This window comes from Colletes gigas, unplaced genomic scaffold, assembly GCF_013123115.1.
Source record: "Colletes gigas isolate AHSC1104 unplaced genomic scaffold, ASM1312311v1 Colletes_gigas_Sc00005, whole genome shotgun sequence".
NCBI classification, from domain to species: Eukaryota; Metazoa; Arthropoda; class Insecta; order Hymenoptera; family Colletidae; genus Colletes; species Colletes gigas.
The window spans coordinates 9,668,528-9,694,714 of record NW_025106634.1 but is presented as its reverse complement, the minus strand read 5'-3'; the positions used below and the strand labels follow the sequence as shown (position 1 = coordinate 9,694,714).

General features: G+C 39.0%; 1 protein-coding gene across 1 annotated transcript; it reads left to right on the top strand.

The window, feature by feature from the left end:
- The first annotated feature begins 384 nt into the window (after positions 1–384).
- On the top strand, positions 385–25,722 carry LOC122395323 (ATP-binding cassette sub-family G member 1). The gene is made up of 10 exons (XM_043392783.1): positions 385–543; positions 10,202–10,652; positions 15,856–15,973; positions 19,709–19,904; positions 21,489–21,636; positions 22,464–22,703; positions 23,564–23,683; positions 23,860–24,120; positions 24,899–25,155; positions 25,384–25,722. Exons 2-10 carry the CDS (start codon positions 10,433–10,435, stop codon positions 25,720–25,722), a joined length of 1,899 nt encoding a protein of 632 aa, XP_043248718.1. The 5' UTR covers positions 385–543; positions 10,202–10,432.
- The last annotated feature ends 465 nt before the right edge of the window (positions 25,723–26,187 follow it).

The following is a 26,187-nucleotide window of genomic DNA, read 5'->3' as shown; positions in this document are numbered from 1 at the left end:
TAACCCATATAACACTCGTATAGTACGAGCTATTAGATATACGCACAACTTTCGATACAGTTAATTCCGACACTCGAATTTAACGTGTACTGTAATTCAATCGTGTAATTCTACCACATAACGTAAAGAAAAGAACATAATTCTCCGTCTCCGAAAACGAAGTGCATCGTTCGTATTAATGCCATAGGGATTAGAAGGTGTGAATGATGAAACAGAATATAATTTCATATTTCTGATTATTTATTTAAATAATGACGACACCGGGGAATTTGTGGAGCGTTCAATGGACATGCGCCAATCAACGATCCGCAGCCCGCGTCGTAACGTACGCCTGCGTTGTACAGAAAAAAAGATCATTAGAGAGAGAAAGAACGAAAGACGGCACTCCGTAACAACGACACGGTCAGTCTTCTGCGAACTTTCGGGTGTGATAGTCGTGTCGAACGGGGCCGCTGTGAACCGAGTTCTCACGTCGTTCTATAATTCCGTTTCTACGCTCGATCAGCTGCTTCCGAAAACTTGACAACGCGTTGAACAAATTAGGTAAGTCGATTACCATCGCATATCACCTACAAATCTCGATAGTCACGGACGATTCTTGGCATCGACACGAGTTTCGATTGCAACGAATACGCGTGGTTGTCAATATCGAAAGTAGATCGATCGTCGTTGAGAATCTTGTCGTCTCCTTGTTCGATAGCTGGCCAACTTCCTGTTCCTCTTCCTCGACGTCCTTTCTCACTTTTCGAACTTTCTTCCCGTGCCTGGCGGATTTCTAAACGTTTCCATTCGAATTTACCATCGATTCGGATCGACGCGACAACACACGAGCGGACCGTTGTACTTATAGGTTCGATCGATCAGCGATGACGTACGTAATTGATCAAACAGACGAGTTAGGGCCACGTGCAGTCGTTGCACGCGAAACACTGTTTACAAATTGCTGTTCGGATTAATCGTGTAGGAGTTTCCTCGTGTAGCCGGTGTACGTTTTGTTAACCTTTACGAGAGAGAATATAATACGGTTTGTATGCTAGAGTGCTGCACGTGTTTCGGCTGTCAGTGGCCTTAAATTCCGCTCGCGCCGATAAGAAGCTACGACATTCAGCACATAACAAGCAAACGTATTTTCTGTTACATCGATTCATTTCACAGTTCTGTCAATTTGATAATTAAATGGAATATCGAAAGAAACTTCGATAAAAAAGAAATCATATTACGATAAATATGCACGAGAATGAATCGAAGAGTTAAATGCTAGTGACAATGTTGTATATCGTAATACGTTGTGAACGTAAATGAAAATCGACGTTAATTATAGATAATCGTAATATGCATAGGTAGACTGGCAATAAAAATGAAAATGAAAGAAGAAGAAATCAAACGAGGCTTTCGATAAATAAGCAGCGATGAGAAAAAATGATGCAGATAAAAAATATACCGCGTTAAACGATAGTGACGAAGCTGACGTTGAACGTCGTTAAGTCAAACGTAACCTTATACAAGATTAGACATTTAACCGGCCCGCTATCTGATTACACAATATAATAATATATTGAAAATGTTATTACTCGGGTTAAACAAAATTACATCATTTTGTTGCTTAATTCTTCCATAATAAAAAAATGCAGTTTAAGTCTCTTTTTGTATTTCGTGACTTAGGTTTATTCTAGAGATTTCTACGCGTGAGTTTCACCAATTACGTGTGTTGTGGCAAAGTCATGGTTTTCAGGTTTCGATCGATCAGAATCGATCTCATCAACCATATCAATTACTATAACCTAAAAACTTCAAACAGTTAAATTTAGAATTTTTAAATTTGACATAATTTAGTTGAGAACTACTGGCTTCTCGTGAAGCGAATATTTCTGTGAACACGTGCGCAGGAATTGGACGCCCGATGAAAAAACATGGAGGACATTGGAATCTGCAACGTAAACGGTTAGGGTTGCGTGTGAAAACTTAAGCCTTTAGGCTAATAAACATCGCGCATAAATCGTTGTACGTTTAATTTTATTCGTCGTTATATAAAAAAATTTGTCGAATAAAATGCGAATTTTGAGGTTATCGCAGAAGAATTCGCCTCTGTTCAGATTCGTTCCATATGAGATTCAATATTGATCTTGAACGCGCGCCCAGAATTAGTCATCGTATTGTAATCGCCTGCACGTGAAGGCTTCCTCGCATTACACGCGACGATTTCTTTTGCAGTAGGTGCGAACGATCTCGTATCTTTGCTGTTTCTAAATTTAATTCCACGCTCCCCGAAATAAACGCATCCATTGTGGCGTCGAGATCGCAAGGTCGTACTAACACACTTAACATTTACTATTTTTATCCGTGGGCGTCGAAATTCTTATAAATTCCAAAAAAAAAGAAAGGAAATGTATTCGATGTTTTTTTCTTTTATTTCGGTCACAGCGTCGACCAAATAGAAATTGTTATATATCGATTCCCAGATGGCACGGAACAGTTTTCTATCTATAGATCTTTACGTTCGAAATAGTTGGTCGTCATAAGCGTCTATAGAATGGGTACATGTATGGTTTATGCGGATAACGAATTCCATGTGAATTAATACCGATAATTAATTCATCGTTTGTGCTTTTATTAGTGCTGCTGTACGTACGGTGAGTCATGTTTACTGTCTATCGTCTTTACACAGCGCAAGTAATAACCTCGAACAAATGGGAAGTTTTTATTTAAAGTCGTGTTACGTTTAGTTTGGACATTCGAGCAATTTTTACTCTGTTAACGTGTCGCGAATATACAGTTTAAATAAATTCGTTCGAGTTAGGTTATGTTGAAATTTAATTTCAGTGGAAAAGACGTCGCGTTAAAGTATTGCAGGCCTGCAAGGTTTTAAAATGAATCACGTTACTTCCGGCCGGCTGGAACGATGCACGATTAATATTTAAATCGGAGAAAAAAAATACGTTTTACAAGATCAAAGTCTCCGTAGGAAATTCGTTTCCGTTCTGGTCTACCGACCAACCGAAACAACGGTAAAATCGTACGAAAGGCGCATATGATTCGAGATTGGCGCTCGATTTAACATTCGTTTGATGTCTCTTTTGTATGTTCGGGCTGATCGTGGTAAATGGGTCAGACGGTAGCACTGTTCTAGCAAAAATAACGACAATTTGGTTTAACCTTCGTTATTCGACGCGACTTTTTCATAACTAAATTCACAATTATTTAATATAATTGTGTAAAAAAAAACAGAGAGGATCAGAGTCGGCGATTTGAACCTTAAACTATTTCGAAAGATATAATTGCGTAAGTATAGGTTAGGTGTGAATTAAATTTCGCGATTAACCAATGAATCACTCAAAACCAGCTGAATAATGACGGCCACGAAACAAAACGTATCGAGTTTCGAACGGATATCTCGAGCCAGTGATTTCACCGAAAGTTTGGAATTTGTTACGCGTTTAGTTTCGCAATTACGCGTGTGCACGATGAATCGTTCGTCGAAGACTCGATAAAGAATAAAAAAAAAATACATCGATGATCGTCTCGCGATGATAAATCTTCGACTACTCGAACGAGCGTCATTGATAGGTTGAAGTCTCGATCGTCTACGTATATATGTATTTACATTGCCCACTAAGTGCAAGACGCATTAATTATTTTTTCACTCGCGTAACCTCGCGTGTGCGACACGTACAATTACGCAACCCCTTTATTCCTTACATTCGACGTAAATATGCAATTTCACCGAAACCTTTCAACGATCATTCCTTTAATTTCCTTTTCAACGTTTCAGCAATGATATTTTAGCATAAAAAATCAAACTATTTTATACTTAAATTATAAATAATCGTTTTTCCTCTGTCAATATCCTTTTCAAAATTAGTGAAATATGCACCTTTCGGAATTAATTAAAATTTACTTTACACGAATACCGTTTAAGGCACGTGTGTTTTATAATTCGAGATCTTCGATTCGTTGTGTCTTTTGTGATTCGCTCGATCGAATTATTGTATCTTCAAGGTCTCACGATAATTTGATAGATTTTTTTTCTGGGTCATAACCGTCGTTCGTATCTAATTTACGTTGGACGATAAACTGCCGAGCATATAATTAACTTAACAAGTTCAACTACCTCGACAAGCACCACTATTTTTAATTTTTTTGAGGACAAAGTGTCATTTTTCTGTCGACGATTAATAATATTAATAATTCGAAACGTGTTACCAAAGTCACGCGTGACGAGCCAATTAAAATTGTTCGCTGCAACAGGCGCGATAAATCATTTGTAGTCGAGCTGAACTTGGGAACCAGTACCGATAACATCATTTGAATGAAATTATTGTACGTGGAACGAGAACAAGGGAATCTGTATAATTGTCTTTTTTTTTTTTTCTTGTTTTAGCATACGTGTATTCCATCTGTAATTACATTAAGCGAGCGGTTCTTACAGTTCTTTTTTGTTCCACACGTGACCTTTTCTAATAGGATATCAACGACAATTTGTTCTATAAAATTTACGATCGCGACAGCAATTATCAAAACCCATCATTCACGATAGAGGAAACCAAACATTTTGACGTTTGAAAGTAACGAAAAATTTATTTTTTATTTCTTCATAATTTGCTCGTGAATTAATAAAAAATTGTTGGATTTCGTTACGCGAAGCTGCAGGAAGATTTCGAACAGTGTAAACATTAGCTGTAGAAATATAAACAAAGAGATGTTTCCAAATATTGAAAGACGCGAAGTTTGAGATAAAATGAAGATACAGGTTACTCGTCGAGTCTGTATAATTAGTATCGGTGTCGTCTTTGCCGATTATTTCGATAAACACAGCTTCAACTTTGCAATCTTCGAATGCATATTGATAATTTACGTTTCCGTTGTGACAACAGCCGATACGTGCAGTAATCGTTTGCTGTAAGAAAAAGAAAACGATAAGCGCTTTCACGGAACGTTAAATCCGTCGATTTACTTATGCAAAATTAAATCGCGAAAGAAAAAGTGACATTATCGTTCAGAAGCGTTGAAAAAATATTACTAGTTCAAATACGTGATCTCGTTATGTAACTTGATATTGGTAAAAACGTGTAAAAAAAGAAGAAAAAAATGATTGATTCTTTTGTATTTTTGTATTACGATTCGTCGAATCGTTCAGGATATTTTGAACGCGGCGTTTGCAATAACAACGTTCGTCGCGAGACTTTCTAAAAATATGTACGCGGGGCAGGATTTGCTTTCTTCTCCGGAAACAAAGTGAAAGCAATCCGTCTTCTTCCTTTTTCCGACTCGGACGAATCGAGATCGAGCAATCGTACGATTAAGGAAATAATACACGATCGTTTTTACCATTTTAACGTAATGCTTGATAAAGATTTACCGACGAACAGAATCGAGGAGATTTAATAACAGTTTTGGCAGTGATCCATGCTCTCTGTTCCATCATTTATCCGAGTTGTATTGTATTTGGGTTATTAGGCCTCGATACGAGATGTGTACGAATCCTTGGTCTCAATTACAGTTAGCGTTACTTATCGTTATTGATAAGAAACGAACACGACAGATGGGGCTGCGCTCGTAACAATATCGAAATCATTTTCCAGCATTATGAAAATGTTTGCGAAGGTGAGAGCATTCGTCGGAGCCGTCGCTGTTCAGAACGAATTTTCGTAATTTCTCGGCTCGAATTGCGACCACACTGTTGCAAAATATAATGCGTCTGTCGCTTTGCGCAAGGATCGTTCCACGGATGAGAGACTCCCGCCATCTTTCTCCCGGCCGTGTCGAATAATTCGCGTAACGTTGGCGTTGAAACCTTCTTCAAGACAATTACGTTGATCGATGCGCTCGTTAAATTTACCGATCGTCGAAACAGCCCCCGTTCCATCCTTAATCGTACAGATTTCTTCCCGGTATCACGGTTCAACGGTGCGCGAAAGAAACTCGAGCCAACGTTTATTTTCTCTTGCCTACGTTGCGTTGCGCACTTCGCAATTTCGAGCGTCGGCGCGCCGCTCGTATAACCTTAGCTTCGAAAAGAAACCGTTCAACGAACACGAAACGTCTCCCTTGGATCCATTCAATGGCAGCTGCAAATTAGATAACGCTGACCTCGAATTTCGACGTGTTTTTCGAAGCCACGGTCCACAGCCGGCTGGCTGTGATAAAGTCGAGGTTTTCTTTGGCCAAGTGTGCAATTAAATATGCGATTTTGCTTATCGTCTCGACTCGCTCGATTTATTCCGGCGACGCTTTCGATTTGTACAGCTGTCACTTTCGATCGAATACCGATAAATTGTAACGGACGATGGCCGAAGGCCAGGTCTTCGGTTTCTTCGAAAGGTTAAAGTGCCACGCACATTGCAACGAACGACGTTTAAAAGAAGGGTATTGTATTCGAGGCAAGGTCGCCTCGAACGACGAAAAGAAACGATCACGATCGTTGATTTCAGTCGCTGTGACGGATCGAAGGCGCATAAATTAGCGAAGTGCAACTGTTCTCGTTACTGGAAGCGAGAATATAAAATCGTACATAACCTAATTAAAACGAAACCAGTATTTTAATATAACCGTCGATGCAACAGGTTTCAATAAAAATATACAGGGTGTTAACAAAATTTGAATAGGAAATTCTAAGGCCAAAATCAAACGAAAATCAAGAATATCAATTTCTTGACTGAGGCTTCGTTAAAAAGTTGTTAAAAAATTTCAAATCATTCTGGAAAAAATATTTTCGGTTGCGGGGGTCAATTATAATAATTTTCGGTCATTAGACATACCCTCGAAATCCTAGCCAGTTTCAAGAAAAAAATTCGAGAAGGTGTGAAATTTTTCGACAAAATTAAAAAATTTCAAATCGTTCTAAAAAAATTATTTTCGGTTGTGGGGGTCAATTACAATAATTTTTGGTCAATAGACATACCCCCGAAATCCTACTCACTTTCAAGAAAAAAATTCGAGTAGGTGGACAAAGTCGACAAAATTAAAAAATTGCAAATCGTTCTAGAAAAATTATTATCGGTTGCGGGGGTCAATTACAATCATTTTTGGTCAATAGACATACCCTCGAAATCCTAGCCACTTTCAAGAAAAAAAATCTTTACCGAAAATCTAATGCGAGATTAGAATGCTCTCCTGGCGAATCTTTAAAATGTCATAACTTCTGAACGGATCGGTCGATTTTAATGTTTCAAACGGCAAACAACGCGTATTTTGACAGAGAATATGTAGAAATTGTAAAAATATTCGAAAACTTGATCCTTGACCCCGAAAAATAAGAAAAACACCATAAAAATAGTCCAATTTTCAAACAGCCATAACTCTTAGAATAATGGCTAAATTTCAATGAAACTTTTTTCTGAAGTAGAGCTCATCGGTGCCTACAGAAACGTATTAAACAACTTTTCTATAGGGCGTCGAACAAAATTATTAAAAATGAAAAACGAAGTTCTAAGAAAAATCGACGGGGTAGGGTACTGAAATTTTTCGGCAAAAAAAAATTTTTTCAAATCATCCCAAAAAAATTATTTTCGGTTGTGGGGGTCAATTACTATAATTTTCGGTCATTAGACATACCCTCGAAATCCTAGCCACATTCAAGAAAAAAATTCGAGAAGATCTGAAATTTTTCGACAAAATTAAAAAATTTCAAATCGTTCTAAAAAAATTATTTTCAGTTGCAATGGTCAATTACAATAATTTTTGGTGAACAGACATACACCCGAAATGTTGCGCATTTTCGAGAAAAAAATTCGAGAAGGTATAACATTTTTCATCAAAATTAAAAAATTTCAAATCGTTCCTGAAAAATTATTTTCGTTTGCGGGGGTCAATTACAATCATTTTTGGTGAATAGACATATCCTCGAATTCCTATCCACTTTCGAGAAAAAAATTCGAGAAGGTATGGTATTTTTCGACGAAATTGAAAAATTTCAAATCGTTTTGGAAAAATTATTTTCGGTTGTGGGGGTCAATTACAATCATTTTTGGTCAATAGACATACCCCTGATATCCTACTCACTTTCAAGAAAAAAATTCGAGAAGGTGTGAAATTTTTCATCAAAATAAAAAATTTCAAATCGTTCTAAAAAAATTATTTTCGGTTGTGGGGGTCAATTACAATCATTTTTGGTCAATAGACACACCCCCGAAATCCTACGCACTATCGAGAAAAAAATTCCGTACTGACGGAACTCTAAACGTTAATAACTTCTTAATGAAGCTTTCATTAATAAATTGGTATTCTTGATTTTTGTCTTATTTTGGACTCTAGAATCACCCATTAAAATTTTTCCCAGGGTTGTCTGAACAATTTAGGGTTAACTGGACCATTGTCCAACGTCAGTCTAGTTGTACAGACATCTTTTACGCACAAAAATGTAAACAAAACATGTTTATACTTTGTCCTCGTCGTTGTCGATTATGTGAAATGGACTTTTCATTTATTTTGTCAAGAGGAACCGTCTGTTATCTAATTATGGCAAAATGTAATCTGTTAAATGATTTAATGTCCCCAACTGTAATTACATTTCGCTTGCGATTATTTCTAATCATAGTCATAATTTCTGGGTATCTTTTTATTCCTTCTCGATTGAAGGATTAGCATAAAGAACCAAGTCATTAGCGACGTGGATTGCTAATAAGCTATATTTAAACAGGATTGTCTCTTTGGACGAGTATTTTGCAGTATTTATTTCGTTCGATGATTCAACGAAACTCTGGATGTTTTCGAACGGAAATCAGTCTTCTTTGTTCGCGATCGAAAAAACCTAACCCCAGCGAAAGTCGTAGAACGAATTCGACGAGTCATCTCGCGGGCAATATCATCATTGTCTCTCGTTGCTTTCCAATCGTAGCTCTTCTCGAATTGTAAATATGAAACTCGAGAACGGATCGTGATGCGGTAAAAATGTTAATATTTCTATTGTTATTTATAATTTCTATAGATGGAAACTTTGTATTCGGTCGAGGGTACTAGTTTGTGAAACAGGAACTCGTACCGCAATGTAGCAACGAAAGTACGATAAAGACAGTTCCGACTGTGTCGTGTGTCGTGTGTCGTAACAGTAAGCAAACCGGCTTAAACTTCTGTCGAAGGTTGGGAAAGAATATGCAAGGTGCAATGCGTGTCCCTGAACCGTGAATCGTCGATGAGATTTACGATAAACTGTATCTGTAATTCGAATGGCAAACTTAGACGTAATAACAGTAATATGTAGTAACACCGGTAGTAGTAGTAACGTCAATAATGTGTGTTCGTGAATAAATTTTCAAATAAAATGTTCTCTCTGCTCGATAAATTACTTATGAACGCTGTAAATACTAGATTGTAACTGAACGTAATTTATCGACAATGGTATAAATACTCGATGACATACTCTTCGTGTTTGCCGAGACGTGAAATTATAGACACGCAACATTGATGGAAAGGCTATTCGCGTTATTGGAAAAATGCGATCCGTGCCATTAATCCTAATTAAAAAAAAAAAAAAAAAAAAAAAAAAGGAAACCTTCGATACGAAATTAAATGGACGCGTAGCTATACGTTTGCTCGAGGAAAAGTGGTAACGATGTATACTATGTATAACAAATCGACAATGGAACGATAATTGTAGTAAACGACAGAATCAACGTCTAGGGTCAGCAGATACGTGCATACAATGTAATCACTACGGATACATTTCTCGAATTATCGTACTTAATGTGATCGTTTTCTAAACGATGTTTACGAGACATTGACATTATAAATCACGCGCGATACGCGGCTTGCATTCATAACGCAAAACACGCTGCTCGAACCGTCGATTTTTGTTTCCATTCTCAACAACAATTGCGACATGATTCCTATAAAAATTGACGGGGAAAATTACTCCGCAAGGTTTACTGAAAAATCCTGACAACGTTGTGCAACGTCCGGCTGCACTCCTAGCCTGCGACTTGTAATTAGTATAAACACATTCCGACTCGCGATATTAGAACGCGTTTGCACTTGCCGCCGAACTTATTTACGTTACAACCTAATATTACTCGGGATCGCGTGGCGAAACGTACACCATATACAAGGTCTAAAATTTTTACCCGACGAATAAATGGGTTAAGAACGTTCACCTCCGCGCAATTAGCGTACAGTGAACGCGCGCAAGGCCTTATTGCCAAACGAGTCGCGCACGCGCACTAAACTCTCCCGTTCGTATCATTAATTTTTTGTTGTTTTCCCGTTTCAGGGCGACTCGTCTTACAATTATGCGAGATTTATAGCCGGGCTGGACAGTGAACTGCGCGAGGATACACGTTGGACGAAGAGTGAAGGGTTAGAGGAGGGGTCGAGGACTGCCAGACATGCGTCTTCAGACGTGAAACGTGATCTGGACGAAAGCACCGTTTTTTTTTCGTTTGTCTCGCGAGCAGACTGAAATCCGAGTAGGCAACGTTCCGCGAATTCTCCGCGTCGAAAGATGGCCACTTTGACACACTGTTCCCCGTCGCGATCGTCCCTAAGTTGCTGTCAAATCGATCACAGTAGCCACGACGATGTCCACGGGGTGGCTGTCGTGGCGAAAGACAATTACTTCTTTCAAGAGAAACACTCGTTTCCGAAGAGGCCCGAGGTGAATCTTGCTTTCCACGACGTCCGGTACACGGTGAACGAATGGAGCCTAAGGACCATCAGACCAAGTGAGTCCATCTTCGATATTGCAAGTTTTATCTTGGGTCAAGTTGGACAATTTGTGACATCACGACGATTATTTACCAAATTATTTATTTTGTCTCCTGCATCGTTCCAAAGCGTTTCTAAAGGATCGAGCCGACCGTGCCATAACCTTAACGCGATGCTGGTTTAAAAATTGCTTTCCCTTGCGCAAAGTTCCGCGTCTGATTTCCCGCTGGAAAAATTCAATCTTCCAGCGAAAAAATCGGCCTTTTGGTCGTCCGATTCCAGAGACCCATTTTCCACGAAAGAGTGCAAAGGCGCGGGAGAAAGTAGGTCCCTTCTGCGCGTGCGTACCAAGCTCATGGAACCTACGATCCGGGCGACGATGCTGGAATTCGTTACTGATACAATCGACCGTGTTAGCAATGGTTAGCACAAAAGTGTTAACGAACCAAGTGACTCCGTGACATCGTCGGAGAGCGGTCGTTTGTGACACGAAAGGAAAGTCACGTAATCTCGATACTCGATGCGTAAACCACACGGGGGGGGCAAGCGCTGCTTAAATCGGCGGCGGTGAACGAGTGGCACGTGCGACGATTGTGTCACGCGACGAAACAGTAGCCTTAAAAACAGATCTTAAAAACAAAATCTGAACCTAATTGTGTCGCCATCTGTCACATTTACGTTGAAAAGTAAATTTGTCCGAAGCGTTATCGCTTTGTACGGAACTTTGAGCAATAATCGCCTTTCTCCTAGCGCATAGAATCTTTCGAGAGAATTCGTTTCCTACTTTCACTCGCTTTCGGTAATATCTGTTCGTTGCAGCTGCTTTTTTCAAGGTTATGTTCGAAGATCGACCGTCTCCCTAATTGAAATCACATCGATCGACCTTAAAGTAATTCTTGGCAATTGAACGGTACACAATGCGTTGACCTTCGAGCAACCTTGAGCAATAAAGCGCCGTGATAAACGTGTTGACTTTCTTAAAGGTTAGGTCGTTCAGCGATAGGTCAGTGTTCGATAAAACTACGGTCGGAATTGCGCGGGAAGTAATGATTGGTGTCTGCTATATGGTCATTTTTAACGTATTAAGTGCCACTCGTGACGCGAAGAGAAAGCAGAGGAGAGTGGTCCTGCGGGCAGCAAAGAAAGTTTTAAACGGAGAAAGTGGCCGGGCATTTTGAGATAGAGTTCTTCGTTAGACGTTGACGAAACCGATCGCACGCGTGCGATTTTATCGGAAAAATATTTCGAAATCCTACATACAGCTGGTGTACAGTTCCTCTATGCCCTGAATGTACGATTTTAATTATTTCCACCTCGTTATCTTCGCGCTTAGTTGCTATTTTAAAATACATCTGGGATCAAGATTAAATCGTAGATAACGATCGAGCTCATGCTTATGAAACCGGATGATCTTGAAAATCTTAATTGGTCTTGAAAGTCCCGTCGATCTTGAATTCTCGATAGGTTTTGCAACTCTCCTTCTCACTCCATCGGCGCGCGCAACTACGAGCTCACGAAAGTTACTAGAACGAAGTTATCGGTCGCAAAAAATACCAGAATTTATAAGTGTCCTATCGCTTTGCCGCGAGGTGTGTATTTATCGAAGTTTTTACCTTGAACGATGAACAAAGCAAGCATGACTGTTGCCCGCGAGGCGCCGATTCATAGTGCATACGACAACGTATGAATATCCTTGGGGCACCGAGTGTAGGCACAGTGGCGTAATCAGAAATTTTCGCACCCGAGTGTCAAAATTTACAATGATACTGATTTCGATTTATTTCAATTTTTTAGTTAGATCTCTGACATTTTCAGCTGGTATCAGGTTAACAAAATGGCTACCGATGCCACGTGTAGTTTCAATGATAATAACAACACATTTCTACATACATATTTATCGATGACTATGGGCGTTGCGATCAGCGAGGAGACTAATCTATACATAGTAGAGGAACAGCAGACTGAAATTATGCAAGTTGTACAAATTTCATGCAGCTTCAAAAATAGTTACAAAAGTTTGACGTTCATTGATCAGACAAGTAGGCAAAGTATGTATTGAATTATTAAAATTAATAAAATTGAATCGAGCCACGTGTTTGCCATGCCGTTAATAAGGAACGTAATCGATGGGGTCGAAGACATTGATCTATTACGTTATGCTCTTGTTTATTACCTCGTGACCTATTAACTTTACTAAAAACGTTAAGTAGTTATCAACGGACGCTCGCATCCGTCTTATGCAAATTTTTTTTACGATTATACATTGTGTCATTCCGTAACGACTGAACGTACGCGTGATAGCATATCCCTATCGTGCTCATTAATTTTTTTCTCCTCGAAACTCCTCGACAAATTCATTACTAATTTCCCGGTGGATTTTATGGGGTCATTTTAAACGAATTAGTGAATTTTTATTATTGATAAAATCGTGCTAGTGCGCACGCGTCAGTCGTTAAGGCGTTCGTACTTGGAGTTTAGTTGGGTCGCATCCGTTCTCGGGATTTCTTGTTTTATTCATGGCCCAAGAAAGGAAAAGGACACGTCACCAACGACTACGCACGGGGGGGGAAAAAAAAAACAATAATGGAGACTCCACGGTTAACGCCAATCGACTTCGTGATTACACCGAAGTGTATTTCGTTGGATCTATTTTATGCGTCACTTCGAAGTGTAACGTAACCTCGAGGCCAGATACATTCTGCGATAACGATCCTTTGCGTATCGTTCGAAACAACGGGAACGTTTCGCGCGAAAGAAATTACCCACGAGCCATTGTCGGATCGATCTGATCGACAGCTCGTAATTTTTTTCATAGGAATTGTTGATTATTTCTGTTATTACTTACCCCCTTGCATGCGCTCTGAACATTGGAAAACCCATTTTTTATTGCAAAGTATCACGAGTTTTGTTCCGTAGGGGAGTTTGACGCATAAAATCGCGCTATCGTCAGGCATGGGCGTCACGTCGTCACGTATTTATCGACCTCCAAACGGAAACGGAATAGCATTATTCCAAATGCGGGCAGACGTTCACGGTAGCGGATAATATTCCTGAACTGTTCGTACGATAATCGCCACGGGAACGGGTGTAGTTCCGTAACTCGATCAGATATCTCCGAGAAATGGTTATGATACGTAAGTGCACCCACTCACGAGGCTGATTCGTGTTTGATCGGTGAAACGGAATGGAATCCAGCACAAAGATGCTAATAAATCGAATTATCGATAAAGCTACGAGAAAGACTTTTCAGATTGCACACGCCCGTACAAAGAAAGTGGCCCCTGATACTAATTTTTCTGGACGGACCTCTTTCGATGGTCCAATGAAGCTCACGAACTTTGTGTTACAGCCGCCAGAGGCGTTACGTGTACTTTGATTAATAGAATTCGTAAAACTCTCGTCTATAATTTATTCGTTCTGGTTAAAAGAAATTTATACTCGTTAAGAAGCAGTCAGTTGCTGAGAAAGTAAAATTTATATAGACAGGAATGGAACGCTGCGAAAATAAAAACTTAATCCCCCCCGTTCGTCTGAAATTTCTGTATCCAATTACCTATTCGTATCCCACTGAATGTTTCCACTTATTTTGTACCGAATATGAATCAAAAATCATGGAACCGATATATTTCTATCGCGCACGGGCGATGGGACCGTTACTAGCTAGTTTTTGTTATATTTTACAAACGATTCCGTTGCATAAGACGGGAATCTTATCGTAGGTCGCGAGCAATGACATTCGCGTAAGATAAATCTTGTTTCGTACAAAGTTTCGCGGGTTACGCAAACATAATAAAAAAAAATTGCTTTCTCACGCGTGAATTACAACAGACTTCGTACGACTCATTTGCATCATTAGCATATACAGGGTGTTAACTCTGACTTTCACCCCGCTGTACCCATCCGACAAGGAATGTTTAGGTACAACGGATGGTCGCAAAGGAAATTTTTTAAGCTGTTTTTACACTTCGTGGCCAGGGAAACACCATCGTATTATGTCGGTGTTCCAAATGGCAGATGGAAGACGTGGATAATAACAGCGGAACCGAGACGCGGGGAATTATCGTTGTTGTGTAACACGATACGGACTGCAGCTCGCTCGGTGCCCGCTATCGAAATGGAGGTCGGTTCTTTTTCGATGTAATTTCGGTTTCTCACGGTCGACTGACCGTCACGCGGCATTTAAATCGACAGATATCACGGCCAAACGCAAAAAGATAAACGTAACAGAAAAGGCGGGCGAGCGAAATAATGTATAACGGGTTGAACGAATACAGCAATTCGTTTTTCGAAGTGTCACTCATCTCGTTCGAACTGTGACAAAGGCATTGACACAGCTTGATTATTATGATACGAACGTTTACAACTAAACAAACTAATTTGAAGGAAATATTTTTTATACATTATTGACACATGCAAATATTAGAGAATTCCTGACGTAACAAACGAGTTGAGGTATTAAACGTCAAACAGGAGATACCAATCGCGATTAATCGATGACCAATACAGGATACACAGAATTCTACGCCTCCGTTAGTCATTACACGTTATTATCCGGGAGAGCATGATTTTTTCCCCCGAACGTGCACGCTGACATCATCGGATGCAGATTCATCTTGTCTCTGGTTCGTCCGTTCGCTCCGTGATCGGAGAACGAAATTGTCTTTGTTCCCTTGTTTCGTTAGGCGAACTACTTACGAACATGGAAAATCACCGAGTTTCATTTTTTATATGAGAAAATCACCGAGTTTCAATTCTTATGAAATAATTTTATATGACTCAAAAATCCTATTTAATAATAGAGCAAATTCAATTTTTAAGTGGATATATAAATTGACTATAGCTATATTTTTAAATGGTATACAATAAAATTCGTACGAAATAATTTTATATGACTTAAAAATCCTATTTAATAATAGAGCAATAGAGGTTATATCAATATCGTTAAAATAAGTCGAATTAAACTTAAACATACAAAATGCAAATTATTCTAATCTATTAATAATTGCTACCAGCATTTATATTCCGGAGGGAAAACCTTCTGGCGACTGGTTCGTGAGAAGAATACAGGCACATTGGAATTAATTTTTTTCCCCCCTAATCGTGATGTCACAAAACACCTACTTCGAATTCCACTCTCCTGAACTGTTTTAAATTGCACTGCAACTACGAAAAAAGTGCTCTGCGTATAATGTGTTTTTAATTTCGCATTCTCCGTTACAGAGCACAAAGAAATTCTTCACGGGGTCAGCGGGGACTTCAAAGCTGGCGAACTGGTCGCCATAATGGGCCCGTCTGGGGCCGGGAAGTCTACGTTGTTGAACGTTTTGGCCGGTTACACGTCAGTATATTACAACGATACAGTGTGAACTGTAATTAGCGATTAATAATTATCGTGTTCGGTAACTCGTTACCCAACGTCGATAATTGTTCCGTTTCGTCATTGTTCGTCCAAGTCGTTGCATAGTTACTATTAAAAACTTGTTACATGCTTCATTATTCATACGCGTTTCAGTCTCGACGCCTTTACAACATTGCCAAAGCGATGCACGACACGTTTGAACGCGCTATAATCGCGCTGCCATTGTACCTTGAAGGGAACCAACCTTGTGGACCCTGGAATGTGGGTCATTGCTCTTGAGTTTCATGAACTTTACACAGATTGGTTCTTTTTTTTTTTTTCTTCGCTCTTGACAAAGAACAACAATCATATTTAATGAAGTAATTTGTGATTTTCACTCTGCCCTTCTTACATGGAAAAAATTAATAGAAAGTTAAAATGTTTTATTTGCTTATTAGAAATTTCACTGATAAGATATATGTTTGGAATATTGTTACAATATTATTCTGAAGTTGTTAGTAGCCTTCTTATTTCCAATTCTAGGAACTGGTCAGCATTCTGTGCTCGAATTAGAGAGCATTGAACAATACATAAACGGTGCCGTGCTCGCTGTGGTAAATCGATCCCCCGCTCATTTAAACAGCATTGAATATCCGATTGTGTTACAACTATAGTTCGCAATTGTGTCACAGCCACACTAATATCTAACCGGTGATTCAGAAAAAACAATCGAATAACAAAATAATAAATATGATACAATTTTGTTTAAACATTGAGATACATTTTTTTAGAATTTTTTAGAAAATTTTTGCTTTAAGGAAACGTGTATAAATTACAAGAATGTTGCAACACTGTCGATCGACGAGTTGCTTGTAAAACCGTGGAAATTTATCGACTCGATTCCTGTGACGAAGTATAAATTGCAAATGGAAATTGTGACGCGGACGTTAAAATTTATTCACACGGATCGGTAAACTTGTGTAACGAGTACGTGGCCGGCATAGAGCTTTTCCGTCGGCAATTCCCAGACGATCTTTCCAAGAATTTACAGCTTGACATAATTTATATGGAAACTAGCCGACGCATCAGTAACGACACGTGCTCTCCATGAAAAATGTCCAAGCCCGTAACTCTAGCCGTGATACAGTAGCAAATGGTTATTTAAGACCGTGTCGTGACTTGGTAAAAAGTGCTCTGAGAAACGGAGGAAGTTCTAATCGCGTTAACTATATTCCTTATACAGGGTGTTCCACCAACCCTGGGAAAAATTTTAATGGGGGATTCTAGAGGCCAAAATAAGACGAAAATCAAGAATACCAATTTGTCGATGAAAGCTTCGTTAAAAAGTTATTAACATTTAAAGTTCCGTCCTTACTGAATTTATTTCTCGGAAATGCGCAAGATTTCGGGGGTATGTCTATTCACCAAAAATTATTGTAATTGACCCTCGAAACAGAAAATAATTTTTTTAGAACGATTTGAAATGTTTTTTTTTCCCGCGAAAAGTTTCACACCTTCTCGAATTTTTTTCTTGAATATGGCTAGGATTTCGAGGGTATGTCTAATGACCGAAAATTATTGTAATTGCCCCCCACAACCGAAAATAATTTTTCTAGAACGATTTGAAATTTTTTAATTTTGTCGAAAAATTTCACACCTTCTCGATTTTTTTTCTCGAAAATGGGTAGGATTTCGATGGTATGTCTATTCACCAAAAATTATTGTAATTGAACCCCTCAACCGAAAATAATTTTTCCAAAACGATTTCAAATGTTTTTTTCCCCGCGAAAAATTTCACACGTTCTCGAATTTTTTTCACAAAATTGGGTAGGATTTCGGGGGTATACCTATTCACAAAAAATGATTATAATTGACCCCCGCAACTGAAAATAATTTTTCTAGAACGATTTGAAATTTTTTAATTTTGTCGAAAAATTTCACACCTTCTCGATTTTTTTTCTCGAAAATGGGTAGGATTTCGATGGTATGTCTATTCACCAAAAATTATTGTAATTGAACCCCTCAACCGAAAATAATTTTTCCAAAACGATTTCAAATGTTTTTTTCCCCGCGAAAAATTTCACACGTTCTCGAATTTTTTTCACAAAATTGGGTAGGATTTCGGGGGTATACCTATTCACAAAAAATGATTATAATTGACCCCCGCAACTGAAAATAATTTTTTTAGAACGATTCGAAATTTTCTTTTTCCGTCGAAAAATTTCACACCTTCTCGAATTTTTTTCTCGAAAGTATGTAAGATTTCGAGGGTAATTGTAATGACCAAAAATAATTGTAATTGACCCCCGCAACCGAAAATAATTTTTTTAGAATGATTTGAAATTTTTTATTTTAATTGTTAATAACTTTTTAACGAAGCCTCCATCAACAAATTGGTATTCCTGATATTCGTCGTATTTTGGTCTCTAGAATACCCCATTAAAATTTTTCTTTACTTGGTGGCCACACTTTCATATGTAACTTAATTAATTATTTAAGAAATTTCTCAAAATGTTCAATATTTTTTCAATCACTATCGATATCAAACGAGTATTGCGTTTGAAAAATGTTGAATCGAGGGCAATGTAAATAAATGTAAATGTATATTTCTATTGTTTACCGACATAATGATTATTTATGTTTCGTGTATTGTTGTTGACTGTTTTCGCCCAACAAAATGCAAATTGTTCAATAATTACGTTAATTACTCTGCGAGAAGATGGGTTTAAAAAGCTCTGGGTACACGATCGTTAATTTATCAGTTCTAATTCTAGTTAACAATTTCGTCGATATAAAAATATTCAGTTACAAGTAACGCAAGAACACCAATAAACAAATAAAGTGATTAAATAATTGAAAACCGAATAGGTCACGAAAATAATTAAGTACACCGTTCGTTTATGTTCGATCGTACCAATGGTGCAACGAAGTAAAAACGTAAAGACCAATCGCTGACATTCAAGACCTTTTTTTTTCAATTTACAACGCGGTACTAAATGTCACTGACAATGATTTTATCGATCAAAGTAATCAGCTCGATGTCGACGCAGAATTTATCTTCATTATCTAGGGTATATCTTGTTGATATAAACAATTTTTTATATAATTGTAATTATGCAATAATTTAGTCGGTACAAATATTTTTTTTTTATTTGTTTACTCGAGTGTAAGATCACGACACGAAGGGAACGGAGCGAATTAACAATTTATACAATTAGAAGAAGCTCCACGAATCGGTGTCCGTTTTCATCGACGTAACATTCTGATCACGCACGTGGCAGAATTAATCACGAAATGATAAGAATAAATTAATTCTACTTCAGCAGTTCCTCGATCGATGTGTTGCATCGATAAGAACAAACACCACTTCGAGTACGCCTTGTGTGACGTAAAAAAAAATTGTTGTTTTACTTTTTTATTTCACACCGAGTGACCTTGAATCGTTGACCTTGTTGTGAAAATCGTCTAAACGTTCGTGTTTGTACCAAAGATAAAAAGTATAGTACAATATGTTATTAAAGAGCATGGACCTTTGAATATTTCTGAAAACTCGACGCTCACAAATATCACTGGTACGCTATCTTCAGTTACAAGCATGATGTTTAGTCTAGTATGGTATATTAAACCTGTTTAAAGAGTGATCCAGATTAGAATAAAATCTCAATAAATTGAGAACAAAATATATGCACCAGGATCGACAGAATTATAATCCGAACGTGTGGAATTCTGTTGCAGAGTGAAGGGTGTTCGAGGGAAGATTCTGGTGAATGGAAAGGTTCGCGTACCGTACAGCGAAAGGTGGAAAAGGACCTCATGCTACATACAACAGGACGCGTTAATGAGAACAAGAATCACTGTGGGAGAAGCCATGACATTAGCAGCTCATTTGAAGCTCGGTTATACGATCAGCTCCGCTTACAAGCACACTCAAGTAAGTAACAACTATAATTTGATTTTTTATTAGCGAATGTAGGGTTCATAGTTTCCCGTACTCGCCGCTAGAGGGATCGTTTCTCTCGCAAGAACTTGACCGACCTTTCGTTTACATATACAGGGTGTTAGGTCACCTTTGGGAAAAATTTTAATAGGGGATTCTAGACGCCAAAATAAGACGAAAATCAAGAATAGCAATTTGTTGATGGAGCCTTCGTTAAAAAGTTATTAACAATTAAATTCAAAATTTTCAAATCGTTGTGAAAAAATTATTTTCGGTTGCGGGGGCCAATTACAATAATTTTCGGTCATTAGACATACCCTCGAAATCCTAGCCACTTTCTAGAACAAAATTCGAGAAGGTATGAAATTTTTCGACGGAAAAAAAACATTTCAAATCGTTTTGGAAAAATTATTTTCGATTGCGGGGGTCAATTACAATAACTTTTGGTCATTGGGCATACCAACGAATTCCTAGCCACTGTCACGAAAAAAATTCATTACCGAAAATCTAATGTGAGATCAGAATGCTCTCCTGGCGAATCATTAAAATGTCATAACTTTTGAACGGATCGGTCGATTTTAATGTTTCAAGCGGCAAACAACGCGTATTTTGACGGAGAATATGTAGAAATTCTAAAAAAAATCGAAAAGTTGATCTTTGACCGCGCAAAATAAGAAACCCCCCATAAAAATAGTCCAATTTTCAAACAGCCATAACTCTTATAATAATGGCTAAATTTCAATGAAACTTTTTTCTGAAGTAGACCTTATGGGTACCTACAGAAAAGTATTACACAATTTTTCTATAGGGCGTCGAACAAAATTATTAAAAATGAAAAACGAAGTTCTAAGAAAAATCGACGGGGTAGGGTACTGAAATTTTTCGGCAGAAAAAAATTTTTTCAAATCGTCCCAAAAAAATTATTTTCTGTTGTGGGGGTCAATTACTATAATTTTCGGTCATTAGACATACCCTCGAAATCCTAGCCACATTCAAGAAAAAAATTCGAGAAGATCTGAAATTTTTCGACAAAATTAAAAAATTTCAAATCGTCCTAGAAAAATTATTTTCGGTTGCGGGGGTCAATTACAATAACTTTTGGTCATTAGACATACCCTCGAAATCCTAGCCACATTCAAGAAAAAAATTCGAGAATGTCTGAAATTTTTCGACAAAATTAAAAAATTTCAAATCGTTCTAAAAAAATTATTTTAGACTGCGGCGGTCAATTATAATCATTTTTGGTCATTAAACATACCCCCGAAATCCTGCGCATTTTCGAGAAAAAAATTCAGAACCGGTGGAACTTTAAACATTAATAACTTTTTAACGAAGCCTCCATAAACAAATTACTATTCTTGACTTTCGTCTTATTTTGGCCTCTAGAATCTATTAAAATTTTTCTATTTATAAATTCCTAATATATCCCTACATCTAAGTCCTATCCTTTAATTCGCATCTCTTCCCACAGGACTCAAAAATACCAAACAATTTATCAAATTCAAGTGTCTTACACTCTGTATAATTTTTACGAGCATCGTTATCAAGGACGACATATTATATGTTCTGCGTGGACAGGTTTTAGAGCTGCTTGAAATGCTGGGCCTGAGCCATTGCTACGACACTTTGTGCGGAAAATTATCCGGTGGCCAGAAGAAGCGACTGGACGTCGCCCTGGAACTCCTAAGCAATCCTTCAGTATTATTCCTCGACGAGCCTACAACCGGTAATTACGAAATCCGTCACGTTTCAAGTGGTCAGCAATATATCAACCATGTTTCAAAATACTAAATTAATTTTAATAAAACTCTCTGTTCTCTCAAAAGAAAATGATGTATAGCCAGAGCTCTTCCATCGATAGCTTCTTTCATATAACACTATACGTCTCTGCGAAGTTTTACACAGAACCGTTGCTTTTCTTTTCGCATTCTGTCGTGGCATCCGTCAATTTAAATGTCATGTGATGGTCATTGGACCGTGGGAAAGCGAAATTATAGCTAGAAACACGCGACCTTCGTTTCCGATACTCGAGTGTACAGAGCCGACGTTTGCGTGTCTCCCTCGTTTTATCGCGACACTCGTATTACTTACCGGATTACATGATATTTCGAACCACTTGAATAATTTAACACTTTCCCCTGTCCGTACACGTAAAAGAACCAATTACTGCCACTGATACGATCAACTCCAGCAATATTGCCCTTATGATTTTATTTATATATTTATGAAAGATAAAAGCATAGGTCTTCCCATCTGTAACTATTCCATAGCTTTAATCCAAGAAAAAAAAAAAAAAAAAAAATACTAATTCAGTCTAGGTTACCTTAAACTATTCTGTGATCTGTATATCGACCAACAAAATATGAATATAATTTGTATTTATGAAAAGCATCTTCCCATTTATAACTATTGGATAGCTTTAAGAAAAAAAAAAAAAAATTCAGTCTAGGTTACCTTAAACTATTCTGTGATCTGTATATCGACCAACAAAATATGAATATAATTTGTGTTTGTGTAAATAGTCTAATAAAGAAATAATTTCCGGTTCCACAGGCCTTGACTCTGCGTCCTGCAGCCAGTGCATCGCGCTTCTGAAGCGTCTCGCCAAAATAGAAAGGCGTACAGTGATATGCACGATACATCAGCCGAGTGCGTTGCTCTTGGAAATGTTCGACGCCATCTACACGGTCGCAGCTGGATACTGCATATACAGGGGGCCCGTGCAATCGCTGTTGCCGCACCTGGCGTCGGTCGGAGTCGAGTGTCCACCTTACCACAATCCTGCTGATTTTCGTACGCGTCACCGTTCATTTATATTTCGTCCAACGAGAAGAAATCGAAGCGTAAATTAAATGTGATTCAAAAACTGCACCCATCGATCCCCCTCGAGAATTGTAAAATTCAATTAACCCCTTCCCGTAACATTCAGCTCGAGTAAACGCGCGGTAAACGAACCAGACTGATGCTAAACTACTTTGTAACAGAGGTTACAAGAGTCGCCACCGACTCTTGTGGCGCTCTGATAGAAACTAACAATCGACCACGATCCTGATTCGCTGCTCGTGAGCCTGGCTCGTTATGGTCACGTTTGGGCCACAAAATCTTTGCCACGAGTCAGACTCGTTAACCCTTTGCACTCCTATGTCGAGTTTTACTTTTCAAGTCCAAACCAAAGAGATATCGTACACTTGAAAATTACAAAATACAAGAGTGTAAATAAAACAGATATTCTAACAGGTAAATTTCAAATAAAACACTTAACGGCGTTTGGGAGCTGAAGGTAACAAAATTGAAATATAATTCGGAGTGCAAAGGGTTGAAACAAACCTTAACGCTTTAATGGTCGCACTGATATTGTACCCCAAACTGAGATACACGAAAATGCTAGGAATTATAAATGTAACCTCAACAAACTTGATAAGTCGAATGTATGATGAAACGGTGACTGATAGATCACGCACACGTGACAGCGGCCGTCAAAGTGTTAAGTTGGTCTTCCTAAATCTAAGTCTTCCCACTATCTTAGTATAGTTAACCGTGCATTACTGTATACCATCACACGGTTCCGTTTATAGAGTTCTTCTCGTTGAACGAATCGCAAACCTTTCGCGTCTGTTCGCGAAGACGTGAAAATTACATGGTTCGTGTTGCAGTGTTGGAAGTCGCGATCGGTGATTATGGAATCAGCGTCGACAAATTGGCAGCTGCCATGGAATCAGCGTGCAAGGATGATAAGCCGGTTACTACATATGCGACGAACCCGCAGTCGGACGGTAATTACAATGTTTTGTATTCCAACGATTATATTGCATAATATCATCTATCGTTGCGTCACCGTTTCTTTCCCTCGGTGCACGTTAATCTCTACAACAAATCTGTAACCCTTGTTGGTGTATTACGTATCGAGAAACGATTGTAAACCATGTTTACCGTGTTGAATTTAACGCAGACAATACGAAGGAACCACCCCCGCCTGCTGGATTCCTTGGACAGTGTTATTTGCTCTACAAAAGGCAGCTGCTATGCCTGAAGAGGGACTACACGCTGTTGGTAGTGCGTTTGCTGTGTCATCTGTTGATCGGGGTGATATTCGGCTACCTCTACAGGGGAAGCGGTTACAGAGCAAATGGAGTTCTGGCTAATTACGTTTACCTTTACGGGTCGCTTCTGCTGATCGTTTACACGGGGAAAATGGCCGTCACTCTTGCCTGTAAGTACTCAGTCCATATATTTATTCTTCTTGGAGGTTTACGTACGTCAGTGGCCGTGAAATCTTTCTCGACCTTCGATTATTCTCGATCACTCGACCCAAATTAAAATCCATCCACATTTGCATCTTTTTATGCCCAGGTTAAAACCTGTGTAACCGGATTCCACGCGGTTGCTAAATTGTTTTCGTCAGTCGTGCACGTTTCCGCAACTCGGAAGAGAAACGGTCCGATGAGTCAGTCCTCGGCTAGGGTTACCAACCGTACTCTTTTCACCCTCGGGGACCCCGAAACATGTTCTTCAAAACGTATAATTTGTCTACAGGTTTTCAAACAACAAAGAGAGAATGATGATAATTCTTTTGACCTTCTTCCAAATTGTTGAACGTCTCCGTGTACTTTTCTTAAGATCGTCGGTGTCAATATTCATCGCGTGACACTGTGGCAAAATGGTGCCTCGACTTTCTCGTCATTTCTTCGTTCTCTCGTCGCGTTGCTATTGTTCGAAAGGGACTAACTATTCAAAATGTGGGTCAAGGAACGCAACACGCAATACTCGAGAGAGTTAACAGTACCTGTAGTGGGCATTCGTTCTCTTTTATTTTTGCTGACCAGCGGAAACTCGATAGAGAGCGCGAACCGTGTCGTATTAAATATTCAGGATGAGTACAGCGCCTCCTGTGGTCCACGGTTGAACCAATGGCGCTGTACCATAGAAAATGGCACGTGTACGAGAAAAACAAATGGACGAACGAGTCACTTACCCTCTTTATTTTTCAGTTCCACAGGAAATGCGAATTCTCTCGAGGGAGCACTTCAACCGATGGTATCGGTTAGCACCGTATTATATTAGTATGCTGCTGGTGGAGATACCGTTCCAAGCGTCCTGCGCTGCTACCTATTTGGCTGTCAGTTACTGGTTGACAGGTCAGCCCGTGGAAACAGCACGCATAATTTCCTTCATGGTCGTCAGCATAGCAGCCAGCTTGACGGCTCAGGCTTGGGGCTTCTTCATCGGCGCGACCACGCCGGTAAAGGTACAGGTTTTATCGATCCATTATTCGTGTTTTAAAATTAGGTCACATTCTGTTTCGAGACTCTTCGATCCCAGCCAAATCCACGAATTACTACTGTAATCGTTTCTCCGATATGCTAATTAATTTACAAAATTTAAAGTACGCTATTTTCACGAGGAACCATCAATTTGTCGTTTCGGTAAATTCCTTAGGAATTACCAGTGACGCCGTAACTCTTTCTGTTCGCAGATCGCCGTGTTTATGGGCCCTACAATAGCGGTGTTGTTCTCTGTGTTCGGTTTTTGCATCCGTTACATGGACACGCCGCGTCCATTCCGCTGGATATTCCACATATCGTACTTCCGCGCCAGTTTTCACAGTTTGCTGCACACCGTGTACGGTTTCGGCAGATTGGACCTGAAGTGTGACGATTTCTACTGTCACTACAAAAAACCCACGCAATTCCTAAAGGAGATGGACATTGCCGACACGAATGTCGTGAACAATCTCATTCTGATCCTCGGTATCGGTGTGCTGATGCATCTGTTGACCGCCAGTGCACTCTGGTGTAAGTTGAACAGAAGGTAAAAGCCGTTATCGATCTCGGCGATCCCCAGTATTGTTATTGGCCGTTCTAGACCGAATACCGTTGACGCAACGACGACGTCGTTGAAAGAGTTACGTCTGTGCGCGAAATGGTTCTCATGGACTTCGTACACAGAGAAAGATAAACGTTGTGATGTCGCACAGGGTGCACGCTAGCGCCGCCTGGCGGAGAAACGATCCTCGTTCGAACGATGGAAATGTTTACGTTATATAAATTCGAAATCGCTTACGTAAGAGCTGATGCAAGAATCCTGTTCGAAATATTCCGCGTTCGCGTCAGCTGTGAGGGGGCAGAACTGCATTTGCTGTCGGGTCGAGAAGGGTTAACTGTAACATTATTTCCAAACGGTATATGCGATTATTGGTTTTGATTACTCACGCATGAATGGGGGCGAGGATGCATACGTATATGTGTGGCCGTGTCGTTGGGAGTGGGAGGTTGAACGA